General features: G+C 41.1%; 2 protein-coding genes across 2 annotated transcripts in view; one reads left to right on the plus strand and one right to left on the minus strand.

Annotated features, from left to right (window-relative positions):
- CUNH4orf54 (chromosome unknown C4orf54 homolog) overlaps window positions 1-13,469 on the minus strand; it is a 122,249-nt gene extending 108,780 nt beyond the window's left edge. Inside the window, exon 1 of the mRNA XM_019661684.1 lies at window positions 13,425-13,469. The gene's annotated coding sequence lies outside the window, so the exon portion shown is untranslated. The remainder of the gene's footprint in view (window positions 1-13,424) is intronic.
- The window catches only part of DAPP1 (dual adaptor of phosphotyrosine and 3-phosphoinositides 1), a 52,399-nt gene continuing 38,586 nt past the window's right edge, over window positions 6,397-20,209 (plus strand). Inside the window, exon 1 of the mRNA XM_019661685.1 lies at window positions 6,397-6,609. Coding sequence (XP_019517230.1) covers window positions 6,509-6,609 — 101 coding nt within the window. The 5' untranslated portion in view covers window positions 6,397-6,508. The remainder of the gene's footprint in view (window positions 6,610-20,209) is intronic.

Consider the following 20,209-nt stretch of genomic DNA (forward strand, 5'->3'; position numbering starts at 1 on the left):
AATAGATGGGGGGAGGGGGGTTGTTACTTTGTGAGGGTGAAAAGGGTAACTATTGCATTGTTCTGTACACCTGAAACTAACAATAAAAAAAAGAAACTATAAAACTATATCTATATTTGATTTAAAAAAAAACAAACAAAAAACAACTACATTATGGAATAATCAACCTGGAGAACTGTCTAAAGTCTAGCTGAACAGAAGTTTTATAACCAAAGATATAAAAAAGAAGCCACGTCCAGACTAGTATGAGAGGCAGAGACGCAAAACGGGCTAGTCCTAAACCTCTATGTGGCGGATGAAAATTGGGAGGTATATCTCAGCCACAGAGACTCCCCACAGAGGAGCAAGGGAACCCAGCTCCACACCAGGAGCCCCAGCCCAGTGTCCTGGCCTGGGAAGAGGAGGCCCCACAACATCTGGCTGTGAGAAACAGTGGTGATTCCGACCATCTGGGTGAAATGAAAGGCTGTGGGAAACCCAGACTTCCTCTTAAAGGGCCTGCACACAGACTCACTCACTCGCAGGTCCTCACCCTGGGCTCTGGCAGACAGATGATGACTTGGGAGCGTCAGAGGCATATGGGGGAAGGCTGAAGTCTCTGGCTTCACACAAGGGCTGGAGGACAGTTACCACTTTCCCTGAGTGGGCTCCTTCTCCCATGCAACCGCCAGGTGGGTGCTATCTTTCTTGTATTGAGCCTGCCCCCTATGCTCACAGCCAAACCTCAACCTGATTGGTCTAGTGAGCTCCACATGCTCCACCCTGGTGACTCACCGAGACCCCATCATACCCAACTCCATACTGCTCCAGGCTTTATTGGGGGCAAAACATTACAGGCTTTCAATCAGCAGCCGGCTTTTTGTGGAGTTACCCCAGATGCAGTGCTGGTGGCAGCTATCCTTGGTTCACAGCATGGTCTCTCCCATGTGTCTCCAGGGAACAACTACAGATCACTTTATAGCTTTTACCAGGTAGTTCCCAGCTGGTCACAAGCAGTGGTTGACCTGGGCTGGCACCAGAGCCCTTCCAAAGAGGCCACAGAACAATGTGCTTGGAGGGTGGCTTCAGACCATAGCAGAGCACCACCCAATTAACCCTACAAGTGGCGTACACACAGGATGGTCTCAACAGGAAGCAGAACCTGCCGGGGCAAATCCCATTCCATGTGGTAAGTTCTCTATACAGCAGCCTACAAGCTGTGGATGTAGCCAAACCCCACAGCCAAACAGCCTCAGGGGCAATTCCACCCACTGATGTACCAATAGCAATCAAGGCTCAAATATAACAAGAGGGCACATACAACCCACAGAAGGGACATTTCTGGAGTACCCAGCACAGGTGACCAGGGAGACTGTGCCACTGGGCCCCACAGAGCACCTACTATGTAAGGCCACCTGGCAAGACTGGGAGATGTAATAGCCCTACCTAATACATAGAAACAAACACAGAGAGGCAGCCAAAATGAGGAAACAAAGGAATATGTCCCAAATGAAAGACCAGGAGAAAACTCCAGAAAAAAAGAACTAAATGAAATGGAGTCAAACAACCTACCAGAAACAGTTCAAAACACTGGTTATAAGAATGCTCAAGGAACTCAGTAAGAACTTCAACAATGAGACAGCAAGCATAAAAAAGGACATAGAAATCATAAAAAAGAATCAGTCAGAAATGAAGAATACAGTAACTGAAATGAAGAATACACTTGAAGAACTCACCAGCAGACTAGATGAAGCAGAGGGTTGAATCAGTGATTTGGAAGACAAGATAGCAGAAAACACCCAATCAGAACAGTAAAAAGAAAAAAGAGGGCCGGCCAAGTGGCGCTGGTTAAGAGCTGGCTAGGGACGCCAGCTCTGAGCAGCAGGGTCCCGGTTCGGATCTCTCATATGAGGGCCAGTGACACTGTCCTCTACAGCTAAGATGCTGAACAACAGCTTGACCTGGAGCTGGGCTGCCATGAGTTGCCAGCGGCTGCGTAGGCTGCAGCCCCTGGGGCAGTGGGCTGCCATAAGCTACCGTGTGTAGCCGGCAGCCAGTGTGAGCTGTCAAGAGCCACTGACAGTGGCCATCCAGAGTCTGGCAACCAATCTACCTCACCCGGGAAGAGTGCAATGATAATAACAACATGGGCCAATGAAGCGACGTCCTCCACAACTAGGCTGAAGAACAAAAGGACAGCAACTTGTCTATTCCCCTTCCCCCAATTCCCCAGCATTGTTCCCCTCCCCCAATTCCCCAATAAAATCTTTAAAAAAAAAGAAAAAAGAATCCAAAAAACTGAGGAGAATTTAAGAGACCACTGGGAAAACATCAAGCATAACAACATTCGCATCATAGGGTTACCAGAAGGAGAAGAGAGAAAGCATGGGGTTGGGAACCTATTTGAAGAAATAATGACTGAAAACTTTCCTAACCCGGTGAAGAAAATACACATACAAGCCCAGGAAGTGCAGAGTCCCAGATAAGATGAGCCCAAACAGGCCCACGCCAAGACATAATTAAAATGGCAAAGGTTCAAGACAAAGAGAGGATCCTAAAAGCAGCAAAAGAAAGGCAACTAGTAACTTATAATGGAGCGCCCATAAGACTGTCAGCTGATTTCTCAACAGGAACTTTGCAGGTTACAGGCAGAAGGGATTGGCACAAAATATTTAATATGATGAAAAGCAAGGACCTACAATCAATCAAGACTACTCTACCCAGCAAAGCTATCATTTAAAATTAACAGGACAGATAAAGTGCTTCTCAGACAAGAAAAAGCTGAAGGGGTTCATAACCACCAAACCAGTATTACAAGGAATATTAGAGGGACTTCTTTAAGATAAAAAAAAAAAGATAAAAAATATGAATAATAAAATGGCAATAACTACATATCTATCAATAATTACTTTCAATGTAAATGAATTAAATGCTCCAATCAAAAGACATAGGGTGGCTGAATGGATAAGAAACTAAAACCCTTACATATGCTGCCCATTTAAGACACAATTCATGTTGAAAGACACACATAGACTGAAAGTATAGGGACGGAAAAAGTTATTTCATAAAAATGGAAATGGAAAAACAAAAGCATGAGTAGTAATATTTATACAAGACAAAATAGACTGTAAAACAAAGGCTATAACAAGAGACACAGAAGGACCCAGTAATTCCAGTTCTGGGTATTTCTCCCAATAAACCAAAAATGTTACTTCTAAGGGATGTGTGCAGACTTATGTTCACTGCAGAATTATTTACAATGGCCAAGATGTGGAGGCAGCCTGGGTGTCCATCAGTGACTAAATCGATAAAGAGGAGGTAGTACCTACATACAATGGAATATTGCTCGGCCAGGGAAGGGAATGGGTTCTTGCCACCTATAGAAGCATGGATGGACTTGGAGGGTATTGTGCTGAGTGGAGTGTCAAATAAAGACAGATGCAATGTGATTTCACTTATATGTGGAATCTAAAAAACAAAATAAACAAACAAACAAAACAGAAACACACTTATAGATACAAAGAACACTTTGATGGTTGCTAGGTGGGAGGAGGGTTGGAGGTGCATGAAAAAGAGGAAGGGATTAAGAAGTAAAATTGGTTGTTACAAAGTAGATATGGGTATGTGGCATATAGCACAAGGAATATAGTCAATAATACTGTAATAACTACATATGGTGCCAGGAGGGTACTAGATGTATCAGGGTGACAGATGGGACTGGAGTTGGGGAACAGGGTGAAAAAGGTCAAGGGATTAAGAAATACAAATTGGTAGTTACAAAATCATCATGGGGATGTAAAGTAAACCAGAGGGAATATGGGTAATAATATGATAATAGCTATGTGTAGTGCCAGGTGGGTAGTAGACTATTCAGGGTGGATCACTTTTTAAATTATATAAATGTCTAATCACTTATGCTGTACATCTGAAATTAATACAAAATAATTTTGAATGTTAACTGTAATTGAAAATTTTTTAAAGTGAGGAAACGGTGAAGGAGGATAAGTGGTTCAAATCTCCAGGTATAATAAAACTAGTAAGTCATGGGGATGTAATGTACAGCATGGGGAACATACTCAATAATATTGTGATAGCGTAGTAGGTGTCAGATGGTTGCTGAACTTATCATGTGATCACTTCTTTAGACATATAAATATTAAGTAACTGTTGTATATACCTGAAACTAATAAAATATTGTATGTTAGTTATATTTTAATAAAAATCTTTAAAAGGAGTTCTCCATAGAAGAGTCCCAAGTGTTAGATGCCTAGTCTTCTAATAAAGAAATTCAAAGCTGGATGAAATAGCTCTCCTGAAATTCTCTTTATAAGAAAATTGATGATTTGAATGTGATCTCCATTCCAAAAATGGCCTAACACTTTTGATAAATAAAATATTTTCCAACAAAGAATAAGATGTTCCAAAATTGTTAAAGTTTGATTGTATCCATTTCTACGCCCAATACCAGTATGGAAAGAATTCAATGCTATGAACCAGCACCACTGACAAAAGATTATTGAAATAAATAAGAAATGAATTATGTGGTTTTTAAATATATAACTTGCGCATGTTTGGAAGGTGTGTGGAAGCAAAGTTGTGATTTCTTGAATAAAAAAATTATGTCCAAACCCTCTAAGGTAAAATATATTACCAGGTATTTTTACGAATTCCCAGCATTTTGTTGAATCCATCTAGTAACACTGAGTAACTGGTACCACTACAATGCTGAATGTGTACTTACTGGAACAGGGGGATAACAGAGGAGGGAGAGGTCCTGGGGAAAATAGGATAAGTGACAAAATGAAAGAATGATACTGCAGGAGAGAACAATAGACAGGATAGCAAAATGAGAAAGGGAAAGTGGCAGGAAGACTGAAGAAGGGAAGAGGGTCATCTTAGTAAATGCTGCTACTTTCCTGGAAAAAAAAAAAAGGCTAAAAAAATAAGAAAAACCAGAATTTGCTAAAACAGAAACAAAACAGACACTAAAACACTGAACAAAGAGCTATAGAAAAGGGAACAGGAAACCTACTGCCTGGCTGGTCCCCTATCTCTGCCACAGGCACGTTCAGCACCTCCCTGTCCGGGACAGGCCTCTTTGCAAGTGGATTCTGCACTTCCTTCCAGAACAAACTGTAGCCCAAAGAATTTCAAATGCTCAGATACAATCAGTTAGTGTGTGTATTATAAGAGTCCAGCCTCCCCCAGGCTGTCTCTAGACCTTCAGGAATTTCTCCCTGGCCATCAGAGGAAGCCAACGTCTCACAGTTTACTGACTTGCTGAGATAATAGGGGAGAATCTCAAAGAAATATAAAATGATGATGACAGGCACAGAACAGCGGATCCTTTAGGAATAGCTCTGCTGTCCTGGTGTTCTATAAAGCAGTCTCCTTAAACTTGGAAGTGCAGGGAGTCACCTTGGGGGATCTGGATCAAAATACTGGTGCTGGTTCAGAAGGGCTGGGACGAACCCAAAATTCTGCGCTCTGATAAGCTCCAAGTGAGGCCAATGTCCCTGGTCCCCAGACGGCACTGGGAGAAGCGAGTTATATGGCACATATTCTTTAGCTATTTATTACTGTCCTTTGTTCAATTCCCCAAAATTCAGAGTCATGGCAATTTCCCTTTAGGGCTTTCAGGCAGACGGAATTCTCTGCCCACGAATCTGGACACAAAGCAGTACCAGCTGTGAGGAAGCCCACGGAAGGAGGTGGCATTCGAAGACTCTGGGAGTCCTAACACGCCCCTGTAGTTGGCACCAGGCTGGTCCCCTCCAACGTTTCCTGCCTTCTTCTCACCTAATCCTTCTGCCACAGAGGAAATGGTAATTGTCTCTGATTCATGCCAACCTGAACGTCAAGGTATGTTGTAAAGGTTGGATAATTGAAGTAGAAATATTGAGAAAGTGCTAAAAACCAGACTTCAGGATCAAAGCTAGTGGCTTGACTGATTTCTTTACCCACTGTAAAGATGTTCTGAAATAGTAGCTTCCTCAGTGTGAGTGTGTGTGTGAGTATGAGTGTGTGTGTGTGTGTGTGTGTGTGTGTGTGTGTGTAAGAGAGAGAGAGAGAGAGAGAGAGAGAGAGAGAGGGAGAGAAAAGGTAGGGGTAAATGAGTGCATGCACGACCCCCCTCTACAAACCAGAGGCTAATAGCACTAAGAAGAAACTGTGCTCTGTCCTCAAGAAAGGAATTTGAATTCATAGCCCAATCCAGGTTGGAGTGGTGTCATTTCTATTTCCTTTGACAGAAACTGCAGGTTGCGTGATGAAGTGTGGGTGTCCTCAGAGGTAGCTACCTAAGTTTGCATACTTCCTGACTGACAGAACACTCCTGCAAATGCCTTGGGGCGAGGGTGGTTGGTGTCAGTGGGAGGAGTAACCAAGTTTCACTTCCTTGCTAGTTGGAGACTCACAGCCACAGCTGGCTTTTCTCTCAGAGGAGGCAAGTGTGAGGAACGGCAGAGCCCATCTCTCTGCCTTTTCCCCATAGCACCTGGCAGGGGCTTTGCAGACGTGAGGAGTGCGAATGGGCAGAGCAGAGTCTCTTGAACGGAAGATGAGTGCCCAGGATCCTTCAGATCTGTGGAGCAGATCCGATGGAGAGGCTGAGCTGCTCCAGGACTTGGGGTAAGAGAGCTGACCCCTTTTCAAAGTGCTTCTTGGGTAAACATTAACTGCCTGCTCCCTTTGATTAATGATTACCTTTAGCGCTCTGTGCCCCAATCTTCTGTCCCTTCCACTTTTCTCATTTCTGTCTGCTTGGGGGCAATTGCAGTGTTAAAGCACATATTGTTTTTCCAGATGTGAAAACATGTAGACTCAGAAAATGGGACAAAAATTGAATGTTGGACATTCTTTGAGACTAGGGACAGAATTGGGATGTGTGAGTTGATGTTGCTTGGTTTCCTTGATATTAATCTGGTTTATGAATAAACGTGCTGTTAAAAATTTTGAGCTCTCCGCTCAAAATTGACAGTAAGAGGACTGTATTGTTGGTAAGATAAACAGAAAGCCTACCCTACTGTACAGGAGAGAGACTTTTTCAAAAGAGAAAGAATGAGGAACTTTCCTCAGCAATGTCCCATTTCCTTTCTTTCTGACATCGCATTTGTGAGCTCTTGTGTGTATGTATGCATGTCAACGTTGAGACTTTTAAATACTAAGTCAGAAAGAGGACACAATTTCTGCCTCAAACAGGTTATAAGTTTGGGTAGGTGGAGTCATCATAGTCCCATCTTTAAGGGATGAGATGAGACAACTCATCAGGATATCTATCTAATCAAAGAGACAAATATTACACAAGAGAGGAGCAGGGAATTCCCTATGGACACTAAACCTTTTCCCTAAAGCACTGGGAGTATCCTGACTAGGCGAGCCTTTTGTCTTAATAAACTGTTCTACTCTTCACAACAATGCAATGACACAGGAACTGTTATCATTTCCATTTTACAGAGGAAGAAAACTAGCACCAAAGAGGTTGAATGCCTTACCTACATCACATGCCAATTAAATGACAAAGCTGGGATTCCAACCAGCCAAAGCCTGTGTTTTATCTTACCCAGAGAAACACTGAAATGGTGAAACCTCTCTGCACTAAGACTGCAGAGATTTTGTCTTTTGTGTTGCATTACTGTAGAAGTTCTCAATAAGTCCTATCTTTAGATTTTAAATTTGGGGTCTCAGAATCAAACAGGACCTTCAAAAGATAAATCAGATTTTCCAGCTAGAGTTTTCTGTAAAGTAACCCCCCTTTTGGAAATTCACTATTCTTCTAGATTGAACTCCCGAAGAGGTTAAATGCCCCTGAGCACCCAAAACGGGTGTCACAATGTCCAGGCACTGAAGCTGAACCCTTGGGCTCTTACTTAAAACTTTGTTATATTATTGAACTATAATTCTTCACATGCTTCGTAATCTAGATTCTTAGCCCATGATCAGCAGGAAGACCCAAAAACGAAAAGAGACAAAGGAGACATTCAGCTCCAGTCCTTTAATTCCACAATCCTTGAGTCTATACTCTGTGGTTGAGTACATTGGCACTCACTTGGGTGACAAGATGAGCGAGATGACATCTCTTCTCCCCACCATGTTGCCCATGGCAGGAAGCGACCACAGGTGAAACCCACAAGGAAACAAATCTGTGTCTTCCCTTCCGTGTTCAAAGAATGGATGTTCAATACAACCCAGAAATACCCCAGAAAGATATATTTATGTCCATACTTCTCTATTTCAGAAAGCCTGGACATTTATTAAACATTTGAGGATGGTTTCTGTAATAAGAGGAAGCTACAATTATCTGGTGAAATTACTTGACAGTTGTGCTTCTCAGCCTTGGCTGTGCACTAGAATCACCCAAGGAGTTTTTAAAGATTTCTACTAGGGCAAAGGTCAGACAAAGGACATCAGTGTGTTGGGGGTGAGCATTTTCTTTTTAAACTTTCCAAGTGATTCCAGAGTGAGACCAAGGTTAAGAATCATCGCATAGATAAATCCATCAGCAGCGCTGAATAAAAGTGGCTTTATTGCTCATTTATTGGGTATGTACCTGAATCTGAATGCCATTAATAAAGCTTGACATTTTATTTGTTGGTTTGGGAGCACTTCGTTGAATAATTTTATTGAGGTGTATTTTAGAGATCATAAAACTTCTTTGTTTCGAGTATATAATTCAATAATTTTTAGTAACTTTAAAGCGTGGTACAACAATCACCTTAAATCAATTCTAGAACATTTTAATTCCCTTAATAAGAATACTCAGGAGCATGTTTATTTAAATATACTCAATGGTGTGCTGGTAAACCACCTGGGCGAGGGTTAGCCCAGATTTCTGGAGTCTGCCTATTTCCCTGATATAAATCCTCCTACTACAGACACTGTCAAGTTGCCAAGAGCCTAACAACCAGCTTGCAAAATTCCTGAAAATTGAATAAGACTTGAGCCAGTACTTGCCCTTCCAGGACATAACTGATATGCCTTTTATAGGTAATAATATCTAAGAAAACTTGAAAAGAACCTGTTGCCTCTGGCCGAATTCCAAATAGAAATGAAACTTTTTTCCAACCTTTAAGTCGCTGGTTAGGTACCAAAACTTCTGGTTAATTTAGTTTTTAGAAAGCTCCGTAAAAGACAAAGTGATTTAATGTACTTGATAGATAAAAAACAGCTGGTTTTAATGACATACTTTTAAAATTATTTTAATAGGTTATTTGATTAGGCCGATTCTTATGTTTGTATTTTTGATAGCTGTAAACAGATAATGTGGTGGTTAAATTGGAGAGATAGCATACATCTTTGTTGTTTGGTCCCTATTTTTCTTCAGTCTCTAGAGTATGTAAGTCCTCTGTAAATTCAGCCCTGAACTTCAGTAAATCCATGGTTTGCCTGCCCAGGACACACAGGACTTGCTCAGAGCATGGGAGTATTCCTTTCTAAAGTGCTTACATCAAGTAACTCAGATGGATTTCTGTGTCTCATTTATAGAATGTCAATCTAAAAACATTTCTTTTCTTTCATTGTAAATATATTAATGTGTCCAGCAGCAAGGGGACACGACATAAAGCTATTTGCAATTGTCACCCAGCTTCACTGATACCTTGGTGGTATGGGGTTGGGGGTGGAGAATGGCCCATGAGAAGCCAGAGGGAGCTGGGGACAGTCAGGCTGTTTGCTGCCTTCAAAATGAAGGGATGGGGAAATGAAAAAAGTAATGAATATTAGAGGCATCACCTAAGTAACAAACTAGTGTAGAATTACTAGTCAGTTAATAATTTAAAATTCCAGAAAGTCTTTGACTATAACAAGTTTCCTATGAGATAATGTAGGAACTGTATAGTTATATACTTTATAAAGGGGTTAGTCTTTATAAAGCATATAACTATAGACACAGAAGGGATACTGTGAAATATAAATATTTTAAGATATTTTTAAATTATATATTCAGATTATCTAGTCAGACATATTCCTTCAGGTGAGAAATACAATAACTATTCTTTTTTTAATATACTTTCCCAAATCTCAAATTTTATAAGAAAGTGTTATTGTTTGGCTTCATTGGCCAGTGTCAAGAATCTAGACTCTTAAGTTCTGGATATTTAAGTAAATAATTCAAAACATCTCTCATTTCTCTGCCCCCTAACCTTTATATATAAGAGAAAGTTAGAATAGATCAAAGATCAGCTAATTTGTTTTGTAAAAATAAATATTATAGGCTTTGCGGGTCTTACGCTCTCTGCCCAAACTTACTCACATCTGCCATTGTGTGAGAAGAGCCAGAAATAGCACTGAAACAATGACCGTGATGGTGTTCAAATAAAATGCTATTTCTGGAATTTGAATTTTATATCATTTTCATGGGTCACAAAATATTCTTTTTTTCCCTGCCAACCATTTAAAAACACAGACCAATTCTTGGCTTTCAGTCCATACAAAAACACATGCCCTGGCAGGAACTGGCCCTCGGGTGACGATTTGCTGACCCAAGAAATAAATGATAATAACCAAAATAAGTTAGTATAATGAGGCAGACATTTTCACATACACTAGCTCTGGTATTCAAAAGGTACTGGTATTCCAGCTTTAAATACAAGCAGGCTCCTTAGCAGAGCAACCAGGCTGCCTGACGTCCCAGCGAATCTGGGTCTCCAGCCTGTGTTTATTCTACCAAACCAGAGTGCTTTCCTGTGCAATAGTCATTCTGCACTGATCTCTACTCTGTGCCAGCGCCACGCCATTCACATCATTATATAATTTAGACTTTACAATAACATTGCCAATATGTATAATTATATTCATTTTGTAGATGTAGAGGGTGACTTCAAATATGTTAAATGAGGGCCGGCCGAGTGGTGCGTTGGTTGAGAGCTGGCTTGGGACACCAGAGGGCCCCGGTTCGGATCCCACATATGAGGGCCAGTGACACTGCCCTCTACAGCTAAGATGCTGAACAACAGCTCAACCTGGAGCTGGGCTGCCTTTAGTCGCCAGCGACGACGTAGGCTGCAGCCCCTGCTGTAGTGGGTTGCCATGGGCTACCATGTGTAGCCAGCAGCCAGCGTGAGCGGCCGTCCAGAAGCCGGCGACTGATCTGCCTCGCCCGGGAAGAGCACAATGATGGTGCTAACTTGGGCCAGTGAAGCAACGTCCTCCACAACTAGACTGAAGAACAAAACGACAGCAACTTGTCTGTTCCCCTTCCTTGAATTCCCCAGTGCTGTTCCCATCCCCCAATTCCCCAATAAAAAATCTTAAAAATAAATAAATAGATAGATAGATAAATAAATATGTTAAATGAACTGTCCAGGTCACTGACATAAGTGGTGCAGCTGAGGGGCATGCCTAGGAGATTGCCCCAAAGCTGACGCTCTTGCCACTGATCCAACAAGGTATATACATATATATACCTATGTTCTCATCATGGCAATGTGCCAGGCACTATTTTAAGTCCTTTGCATGTGTGACTTATTAAATTCACGCATCATTGGGAGGTAGATGCTACCATTAATGTCATTCCCATTTACAAATGAAAGAACTTGAAGGAAAGAGCTTTCATCACATGCCCAAGTTGACGTGCTCAAAAACGTTCAAATCCAGTTTTCCTCTAGAGCCCACATGCCTGTCTGATAACATAATTTCCCAATTTCCATCAAACTTCTCTCTTCTTATATTAGCACTATATATTAGTTCGAGCGTAAACTGAGGGAAAGAAAGTTCTGTGATGATTGTGACCAACACATATATTACTAAAAGACATTATTCTTTCACAATTCTTCACATATTACAAACGCACATGAACGTAAAACCAGGTCAATACCCTAATTAACAAGAACTTCATTGAGTTGAGTGTAAATTTCACTTTTTGGAGCTAGACAAATTGACTAGGCAAAGACAAGCGTAGGAAAGTCAAAGCTTTAAAGGAGCCTGTTTACAGGCCTGTGGTAGCAAGTAGAGCAGTAACACTTGTTTCTCTTCTGTGCACAATTCTGTAATCTTGGAGTCTAAAAACGGAAGGTGAGTCTCTTGTGGCCATAGGAGAATATGTAACTAGTGTACAGTTTGATCTCTGTTTGACTCAAGCGAATTTCCTCTTCAGTTGTTGTGTTTTCTGTTCCTCTCTGGGTGGTGATGACTTCCTTCTACTTATATGTGGAAATCTGTCCACACAAGCTCACCACACTCCATGGGGTCACTTTGTTCAATCATTCACTCTTCCATTCATTCATAGATCCATCTGTTGTTTATGACATTATGCAGTGTGGGGGATCCTAAAATTAAGAGAAATGGCTGTCCCCTCAAGGAGTTTATAGTACAGAGGACAGAGAATGCACATTCATGTAGTTAGAGAGTGCAGGGTAGGGGTGCTGAGGGCTATAACAATGTCTAGATAAAGCACACAGCATATTGCAGGCAAGGAGACCACTGGACGCGGAGATGATGGCCTGGAAGCCCATAGGATTTTTATCAGTTGAAGTCAGAAAAGAAGACATTTTCTAAAGAGAAAATGGCAGGAGTCAACTGGTGAAAGTGGCAGGACCCATGAGCGATCAGAAAACAAAAAAAAGCTCACATGGACTCAGAGTCTCCCAGTCTCTGGGGCCCAGTGGTTAATCAGTGCCTAGTCAGTCTCGTTCTGTCTTGACCTCTGAGAGTCCCTGCCTTCAGCCACATTCCATGGGAAAGCTTTCACCCAGCATTCTTCTTCTAGTTTCTAGTGTCATTACCATACCCTTCACTTCTTTTTAAAAGCCTGGGCTAATTGCTTGCTCCCACTGACTCCCCTAGACAATACCGTAAGTTCCTACTCTGAGTGCACACACTTGTGGCTTCTCCCTCACCTGGACCTGTCTGAAACCAGCCACAGTCCTCACTGAGTCTGAGTCTGTTGCTTGCTCTCCTCCAAATTCTGTGGTCATGTTCCCCCTGACTCCCTGCCCACTGGTGCCTGGCCCATTATCTGTTGTTAGACCTTCTTTGTTTACACATATTTGAATTTTAAAAAGCGTAAGAGCAATAATTTCACTTGTCTTGATAAAAGTATAGTTAGGTAAGAGACTGTTACTATTTTAGAAACACATGCTGAATTACCTAGGGTTAAAGTACCATGATATCTATAATTTACTTTAAAAATGTTCATCCAACACAATATAAAGAAAACATGACTAAAGGTTAAAAATTATTCTCCCTAAAATGTAAATATTATTTAAATGTAGCATTATTTATACTATTTTTTTTCACTTTCCCATATATCTGAAATTACTCATAAAAAAACAGTTAAAATTAATAGTAGTATGTATTAATTATTGATAGTTTGGAAAATAAAGAAAAGCACAAAAAAAGTCAGCCATGTACCACCAACCAAAATGACATTGTTCAACTTTTCTCCAGTCTTTTAGAAATCCTTTTCTGTAAACACACTTACACACACAGACACTGAATTATGGCCATACCGTATATATAATTTTGCTCTTGCTTTCCAGTAAGATATTTTCTGATCGTCTGCTTCTTTGTTTGTCTCAAAGCAGGTTCTGGATCTGGTCTTTCCTGGGCCAGTCTGTTTTCCTATATTGAAGTTTGGATATTTCAGTTGGTCCAAATTCCTGAAGGCCTTAAATAGATTAGAAGTTTGGGCTTTGTTCAAACTCCATTTGACAACATGGAATCACTGGATGTTTATAAGAATGTGGAATTACTTGGTCATCATGTTTTATTTTTAGGTAGATTAATCTGGTAGTTGAGCATGATAGGTGGCAATGGCTCCAGAGCCAAGAAAACCAATTGGTGAGGGAGTTTACAGATCGTTGAATAAGAAACTGGACTGATGACCTGGGAATAGCAAGGAAGGAACAGGGTGGGAGCCAGTAATTCCACTGAGCTAAGCACAGTAAGTGATTCGCATGCAAATAAGAATGTTATTGTATGGTTATTGAATGCTTTTGTATGCTTTTCCAAAATGGCACCAAAGATATTTTGAAAACTCTAATATCATAAATGTCTTCTAATTTGTTCTTTGTTTGCTTTATCACTATATCTTGCTCAAGTTTCCTGCGTCTCATGTGACTGCTCCTATGGTTCTGACTCACCACCAGTAGAGTCTATGATTTGGGTTTATTCTCCAGATAATCTTAGAACCATTTTACAGCTGTCAATACTGAAGCACTAAGACGCTTGGCCATCTGCTCTAAGCCAAATACAGTGAACCCCCTTTCACAGTAAGCTCCTTAGGAGAAGGGCTATAGGTTATTCATCGTTGTCCGCTCCTTCCAAGCCCACCACTTGACAAAGAGCAGATGTCTAAGTGTTTGAATTGTCCCAAGTTAGGTCAAAACCAAGACAAGAACTTAAGGTTCCTGGCTTCAGCCCTGCACCACACCAACAGTGACGATGTGTTTGCATTTATTACCCTCAAACTCACTCAGTCCCCCTTATATTCAAACGTTTTTATTGGTGGGGGAAAAATGATGTTATTTAGAGACATCATCTAAATAATAGAATAGAGGAGAGAACTAATAAAACAAGGATCTTTCTGGGCTTTTTAAAATATCCTTCAAAGTCTGGGGCTCTTTCCTGTAGCCGCAGCTCTTCCTGAAAGTGGCCCACTCTGACTCCTGAATTAGCCCACAATGGTAAGTTATCAATAGCAGTCATCAATGGCAACTGCAGTCTGAAGACAATTACCCTTTCACAAGGTTTAGGCTGCATGAGTGCCCAGAGTGTAAGTGCAGTGTCAAGTTTGATTCCACTCAGATGAGGCCTCCTGAGAGAATCTCTGGTTTTGGCTCTCTCTGCAACCATTCTAGTCCTCCTCAAGTTCTTATCCACAAAATGTCTTTTCTAGTCAGTCTTTGAGCTTTGGGTCCCAGTCCAAATCAGACATTCCCTGGCGCCAACCACTGGGGCAGTAGTGATGCTCTTTGGGCCTTGCAACCTTCCCTGCTCTGTGCAGGCTGACCTGGGGACTAGACAGAAGGACCTCTGCTAGAATGAGATGCAATTGGCCCCTCCTGCCTCCAGTCAAGGGCTCTGCCCCTCCAGTCTCTTCACGTCTCTGACAATCCCGGAGGTGTTGATCCACCTCTGAATCAGGCTCTTTGCGTTTCTCTTTATGCATCTATGCCGTTCTCTCTCTTTGTCTTCTTCCTGTCTCCTGGACCACTCTGTTTGGGTCTGTATCTGTGTTCCTAAGTTCCTGTCCTGTATGCTTCTGGCTATCTGTGTGAGAAGGTATGCCTTACTCTGTCTCCAAGTTTTGGTCTCTATCTTCCCCTGTCTACAGCTCTTAACTTTTGTGTCTTTGACTCTGTGCCACTTTGTGTTTCTGAATCTCTGAATCTCTGTCTCTCTCTATCTCTGTGTTTCCATCTTTCAGATCTTGTTGCTCATTCCTCAGACTCCTTCAAGAACAGGTTTATCCTGGTATCTAACTCCCACAAAAATTCTCTTCTTTCTTTCAGCCCATTTCCCTTTAGCTGAGCCTTGACTTCCACCAAAAAACAAACAAACTTGGGGCCTACCTTTAGTTCATTGTTTGACCAGATACTTACTATCCTGCCGCTGTCATCAGTCAGGTATGCTTCCTCAAGCCTGGGGCAGCTGGCCTCACCATTTAGCTCTGCCATTAGCACCTGCAAATGTGGGAATTTAGAATGGCAATATGGAAAGCCACAGACAGGCTGCTTCCATCACAGAAGCCTCTTCATTGGAAAGACTGTTGAGTCTATCTTTCAGCCTCCCCTATGCATCACACTATGCCTGTCTGAGGCCTCAGCAGGACTTTTAAAATCCCATGCAAAGCCTTTGCTTGGTTCTCTCTACTTGGGCAGGATCTGCTGCTATGACCAATGGAAAGATAAGCCCACACTTGTGAATATGGGACTTAATGATCATGTATGAACAACACCAGCTTTTCTTAGATATATCACAGCCTAACTCTAATGCGAACTGCAGCACTGACAGACAGCTCTGGAACCAAATATGACACCCATGATTTTTGATGGCACAGAGGGCCAAAAGATTTACTTTTCACAAAATCAAAGAATCTAGCACCAGCTTCATAAACAAATGAACATGAAGGAAATCAGCAGCTAAGAAATCCCATGGGATGGCTCAAGTGCTAAGGACAGATTAACCCCAGTTAACATTGCTCAGAGTGGGATTGCCTGACAGATTCATCTTATGTTTAATCACCATTGTGTTCAGAAGGATTCTGAGGCTCAGTATAGACTTAGCATGAAAGAAGACAGATCAATGAGCTTTATCCATGGCCTCAGAAAAGGAGAGTGGCATCATACACGTATGCTATACGTTTGTCATCTTTGGTCTGCAGAGTTCAGAAAGTGTGTCAGTGTCATTCAAAATGGAGGATAATTTTTAAAATGAAGAAAAACAGAAAATTATCCTGAAAAAAAATGCTTTTGTTGGCTGTTCAACTCACCAATAAGTGCATAACCTAAATGGATACATGGCTCATGTTTCAACACACAAGATGACTTTCTGTGCCCAGTGTTCTTCGAGCATCATTTTGCATTATTCCTCGTCATAGACCCTCTGTTCCAGCCAGGCATTTCGTTTCCTGAATATGCCATGCATATGTCAGCCTCAGTGCCTTTGCTTATGCCATGGCTCCTGATGGCATGCCTTTTTCTCTCACTACCTAATGAATCCTATATTTATTCTTTAAGCTCCAACAGGTGATCTTCTTCCCTCATGAAGCTTACCCTGATCACCCCGCCCCCCTGTGAGGTCACCTCCTGTACCACTTACTGTCCATATCACTAAGATGGCAGCTGTTGGGGGATTTTCTGACACTCTGAGACTGCAAATCCTTATCTTTTCCTCCCCATTGCTACTGCAGAGTCATTTAGCACTTTGCTTTGCCCTCTTTGTCTTCCTCTTCAGGTGCCACACACTGTGAATTCAAACCAGCAGGGTTATTGAAATGAAGTACAGTTTCGAGGACCAAGAGCCCTTCACCAGCCTGCTTCTCAAACTCTAAATTGCATATCAATCCCACGAGGCTGTTGACAATACAGATTATAACTCAGCAGGTGTAGGGGGCCTGAGCATGGGAATTGCTCACAAGATCCCAGGACAATGAGCCCTAGACTTTGCATTGTTTTTAAATACCAGCTGCAACCCATTAGTGTTCTTAAAGTCAATTTAGTCAGTCACATCAATATTTGTTAAGAAGAAATAGAAAATAGTAAGTAACATATAGAGCAGTGTTGTTTCCTATAACATTTTTTGGCTTTTTGTACAAGTTTGTAATGTAAGGGTGTGTGTGCGTGTGTGTGCGCGCGCGTGCGTGCGTGCGTGCATGCGTGCATGCGTGCGTGTGTGTGTGTATTTATATACATGGAGAGAGAGAAAGGCAGAGAGAGAGAAAATGTATTTTACACCGTGGACCAATTCAAAAAGTTTAAATGCCTCTCCTTCAAAGGACAGTGCAAAAGGAGATATAAACATATCAGCAAATTAAGACAGTAAAACTCAGTGGAATAAGAATCTATGAAGGTTCAAATATGTTGGGGCAATTTCCCAGAAGGTTCTAGCATGAAGGGACTCCGGAAAGAAAAGGAGAAGAGGCTGAAGTTGCGGACCAGCTTTCTGGATCTATCTTTGCTTTCTCTGTGGTTGAGCTTGTTTCCTGTGCCTTACTGAGAGGCAGCTATGAAAATTCTTTAGTGGGTGGGTGTTTCCTAATTTGTTACGGTATCATGGAAGGGATAACACCACTGTTTCCTTCAAGGTCAACTGCTGGTTTTGATAATCTCAAAACCCCAGTGCAAATATTCTTTTGAAGCTTGAGGAGTCTGCTCTGTTGCCTCTGTTAGCCTTGAGACATAATAATGGCAATGTGTGGACCATGGGGGGAAAGGAGAATATAACATTGTTTTGACTGTGTTGTTATAAATAGTCGTTTCTTGCTTGTTTTTCTTTCTTCAGGGAACATGAAACCAAAAGAAATTTTTTTAAAAAAGTTTTAGGAAAATGAACCTTATTCCAAACTATGCCCAGTACCTCGCACAATGTCTGGCGTATTCATAACATTTATAATTAGCAGATCTTGTGTCTTGTTCTCTTCTGCAAAAGTTAAAGGATCATATAAAAAGTTTATAAAAGAAGACTGTTCCAACATATGAAAACAAGAGGTTTTCCTTCTTAGGCATTTTTATTAGTCACCATGACAGATGAGAAAACTGAGGTTGCTACGTGAATGGGGTCACATTGCTAATAAGTAGAAGTCCTTGGTGTGTATGGCTGAGGAAATGACAGGAGACGAAGGTTTGGTCCCTCCTCCCCAAAATTCTCACCAACATTGCATGGAGGGTTGGGATCCAAGTTAGCTGCTTATTAGCATTCCTCTTCACATAGCATTTCCCAGCTAAAAAAGGTTTCTTTTTCTACTTAATTCTAAAACCATCACCCTTCTAATGCAGCTCGGGAAGACTCGATGGAGCAGCAGAGAAAAATGAGTTACTTGGGAGATTTCATCAGCAGTCGGTTTTGCGTGAATCAGTAGCATGATGCGACTGTCAATGAACTAATGCAATCTTGGGTTGCCTTAATGTGTACCCCGCAGCTAGAATAAGGGAGACCTGTGAGGCTTTATTTTGCACATCAGACCTTAGCGTATTCAAAGGAGATAAGGCTTCCCAGTGATAAAGTCCCTGGGTGCTAAAGCGACTGAAAGCCTGTCATAAAAGGAGAAGTTGAAGATAATGGAAAGAGAAGAGAGTACCTTCTAAATGCTTTTAACTATTTAAATATCATCTTAAGTTTTTTTAAGCTTAAGTATAATTCCAGGAAGTAGTCACTAGTTGAAAGCAGGAAATAGCAATTCAAAGTAGGCAAGAGTTTTCTGGCATCAAGCATGGAAGTATGAAATGAGTTTACCTATAAAGTAGCGAGTTCCCCGTCATTACCAGTATTGTAGGCAACAATTGGATGACAGTCATGTTAGGGTTTAGATTTTATCCACACACTGTACAAAAATTTAAAGAATTGTAAACCAAGCTGACGAGTGCGATGGGGGATTATTCATTGCATGGAGGGTTTTATTTATTAAGTTAAACATTTTAAATTGTTTAATTTAAAAAAATAAAAAGCATATACGATTTTTATAATCATCAGAGATGAGTGTACTGTGAAGACAATGAAGTTTCAACCTGGCACAGACCTGGCAATGTTAATAAATCTTGTTACCTTGAAGAGTATTTAACATTAGTCCCTGTACATGAACATTTAAAATGCCCTGGAACCTTACAGCTCATATTTGAGACAAACTTGATGGAAGACCCCAAATTTGCCAAAAATCTTAAAAACTCCATTACCAATAAAGCTGAAAATAACTTTTCGACTAGTCAATAATTTTTTAAATATTCTAGGTGAAAGACTGAATTACTGTCCTATTTTCTCTCTAGAAAATTATATAAAATCATTATAATATGAAGGAATAATCAAAGACAATACAGCCAAAAATACAGAGGGAAAAAAGTATAAGGTGTGTTATACAGTAAATGAAAGTAAGTTATTTTTCTCAGATTTGAGATATCTGTGATATTCGTCAGCATTTTTTTGTTTTGTTTTTTTGTTTTGTGGGGGTGACGAGCACTCCTGGCTCTGTCCCAGAAACTTACATGGCATAGAGAAATGGTCGTCAGCGTTTTTAATTTGTAATTTTTTGTGATTTCTCATTCTGAATAATTATTGTTTTCTTTTCTTTTTTTTTGGGTAATTTTATATTAAATTTCTTAATAAGACTTCCAAATTTTACAAGCTTCAAGCCCCTTAAAATCTGACTCTTCTCCCTAAAAATCATAATAACAAAATTAAAAAAACTTTTAAACACAGTTCCAATTACAGGAAATTTAGGTCCATGGGATTAGGACTGTATGTAACGAGCTACTAGATGTGCATACTAAAGCCATAAAGAGCCTAAATAAAGCCTCTATAACAGCAGCCAAGAACCTGTAGGGATCCAAAGCCGTGTGCAACACAGCATCAGTCTCCTCCTGGCTTCATGTCACCAGGCCTAATCGCTGCCCTTTCACGCTCACCCGAATTACTCACGCCACTGTGCTCTGATCCTATGCACACCTGGCATTCTCTTCTTCTAGGCCTTCGCTCTGGTTATTCCCTTCCCATGGAATAGCTCCCTGAGCAATTCTCTGTCTAAATCCCACCAGACTTCAAATAGAGAAAAAGTCACTGTTGCTTGCAAGCATGCTAGCTC

Source organism: Hipposideros armiger, unplaced genomic scaffold (assembly GCF_001890085.2).
Source record: "Hipposideros armiger isolate ML-2016 unplaced genomic scaffold, ASM189008v1 scaffold_357, whole genome shotgun sequence".
In the NCBI taxonomy this organism is placed as follows: domain Eukaryota; kingdom Metazoa; phylum Chordata; class Mammalia; order Chiroptera; family Hipposideridae; genus Hipposideros; species Hipposideros armiger.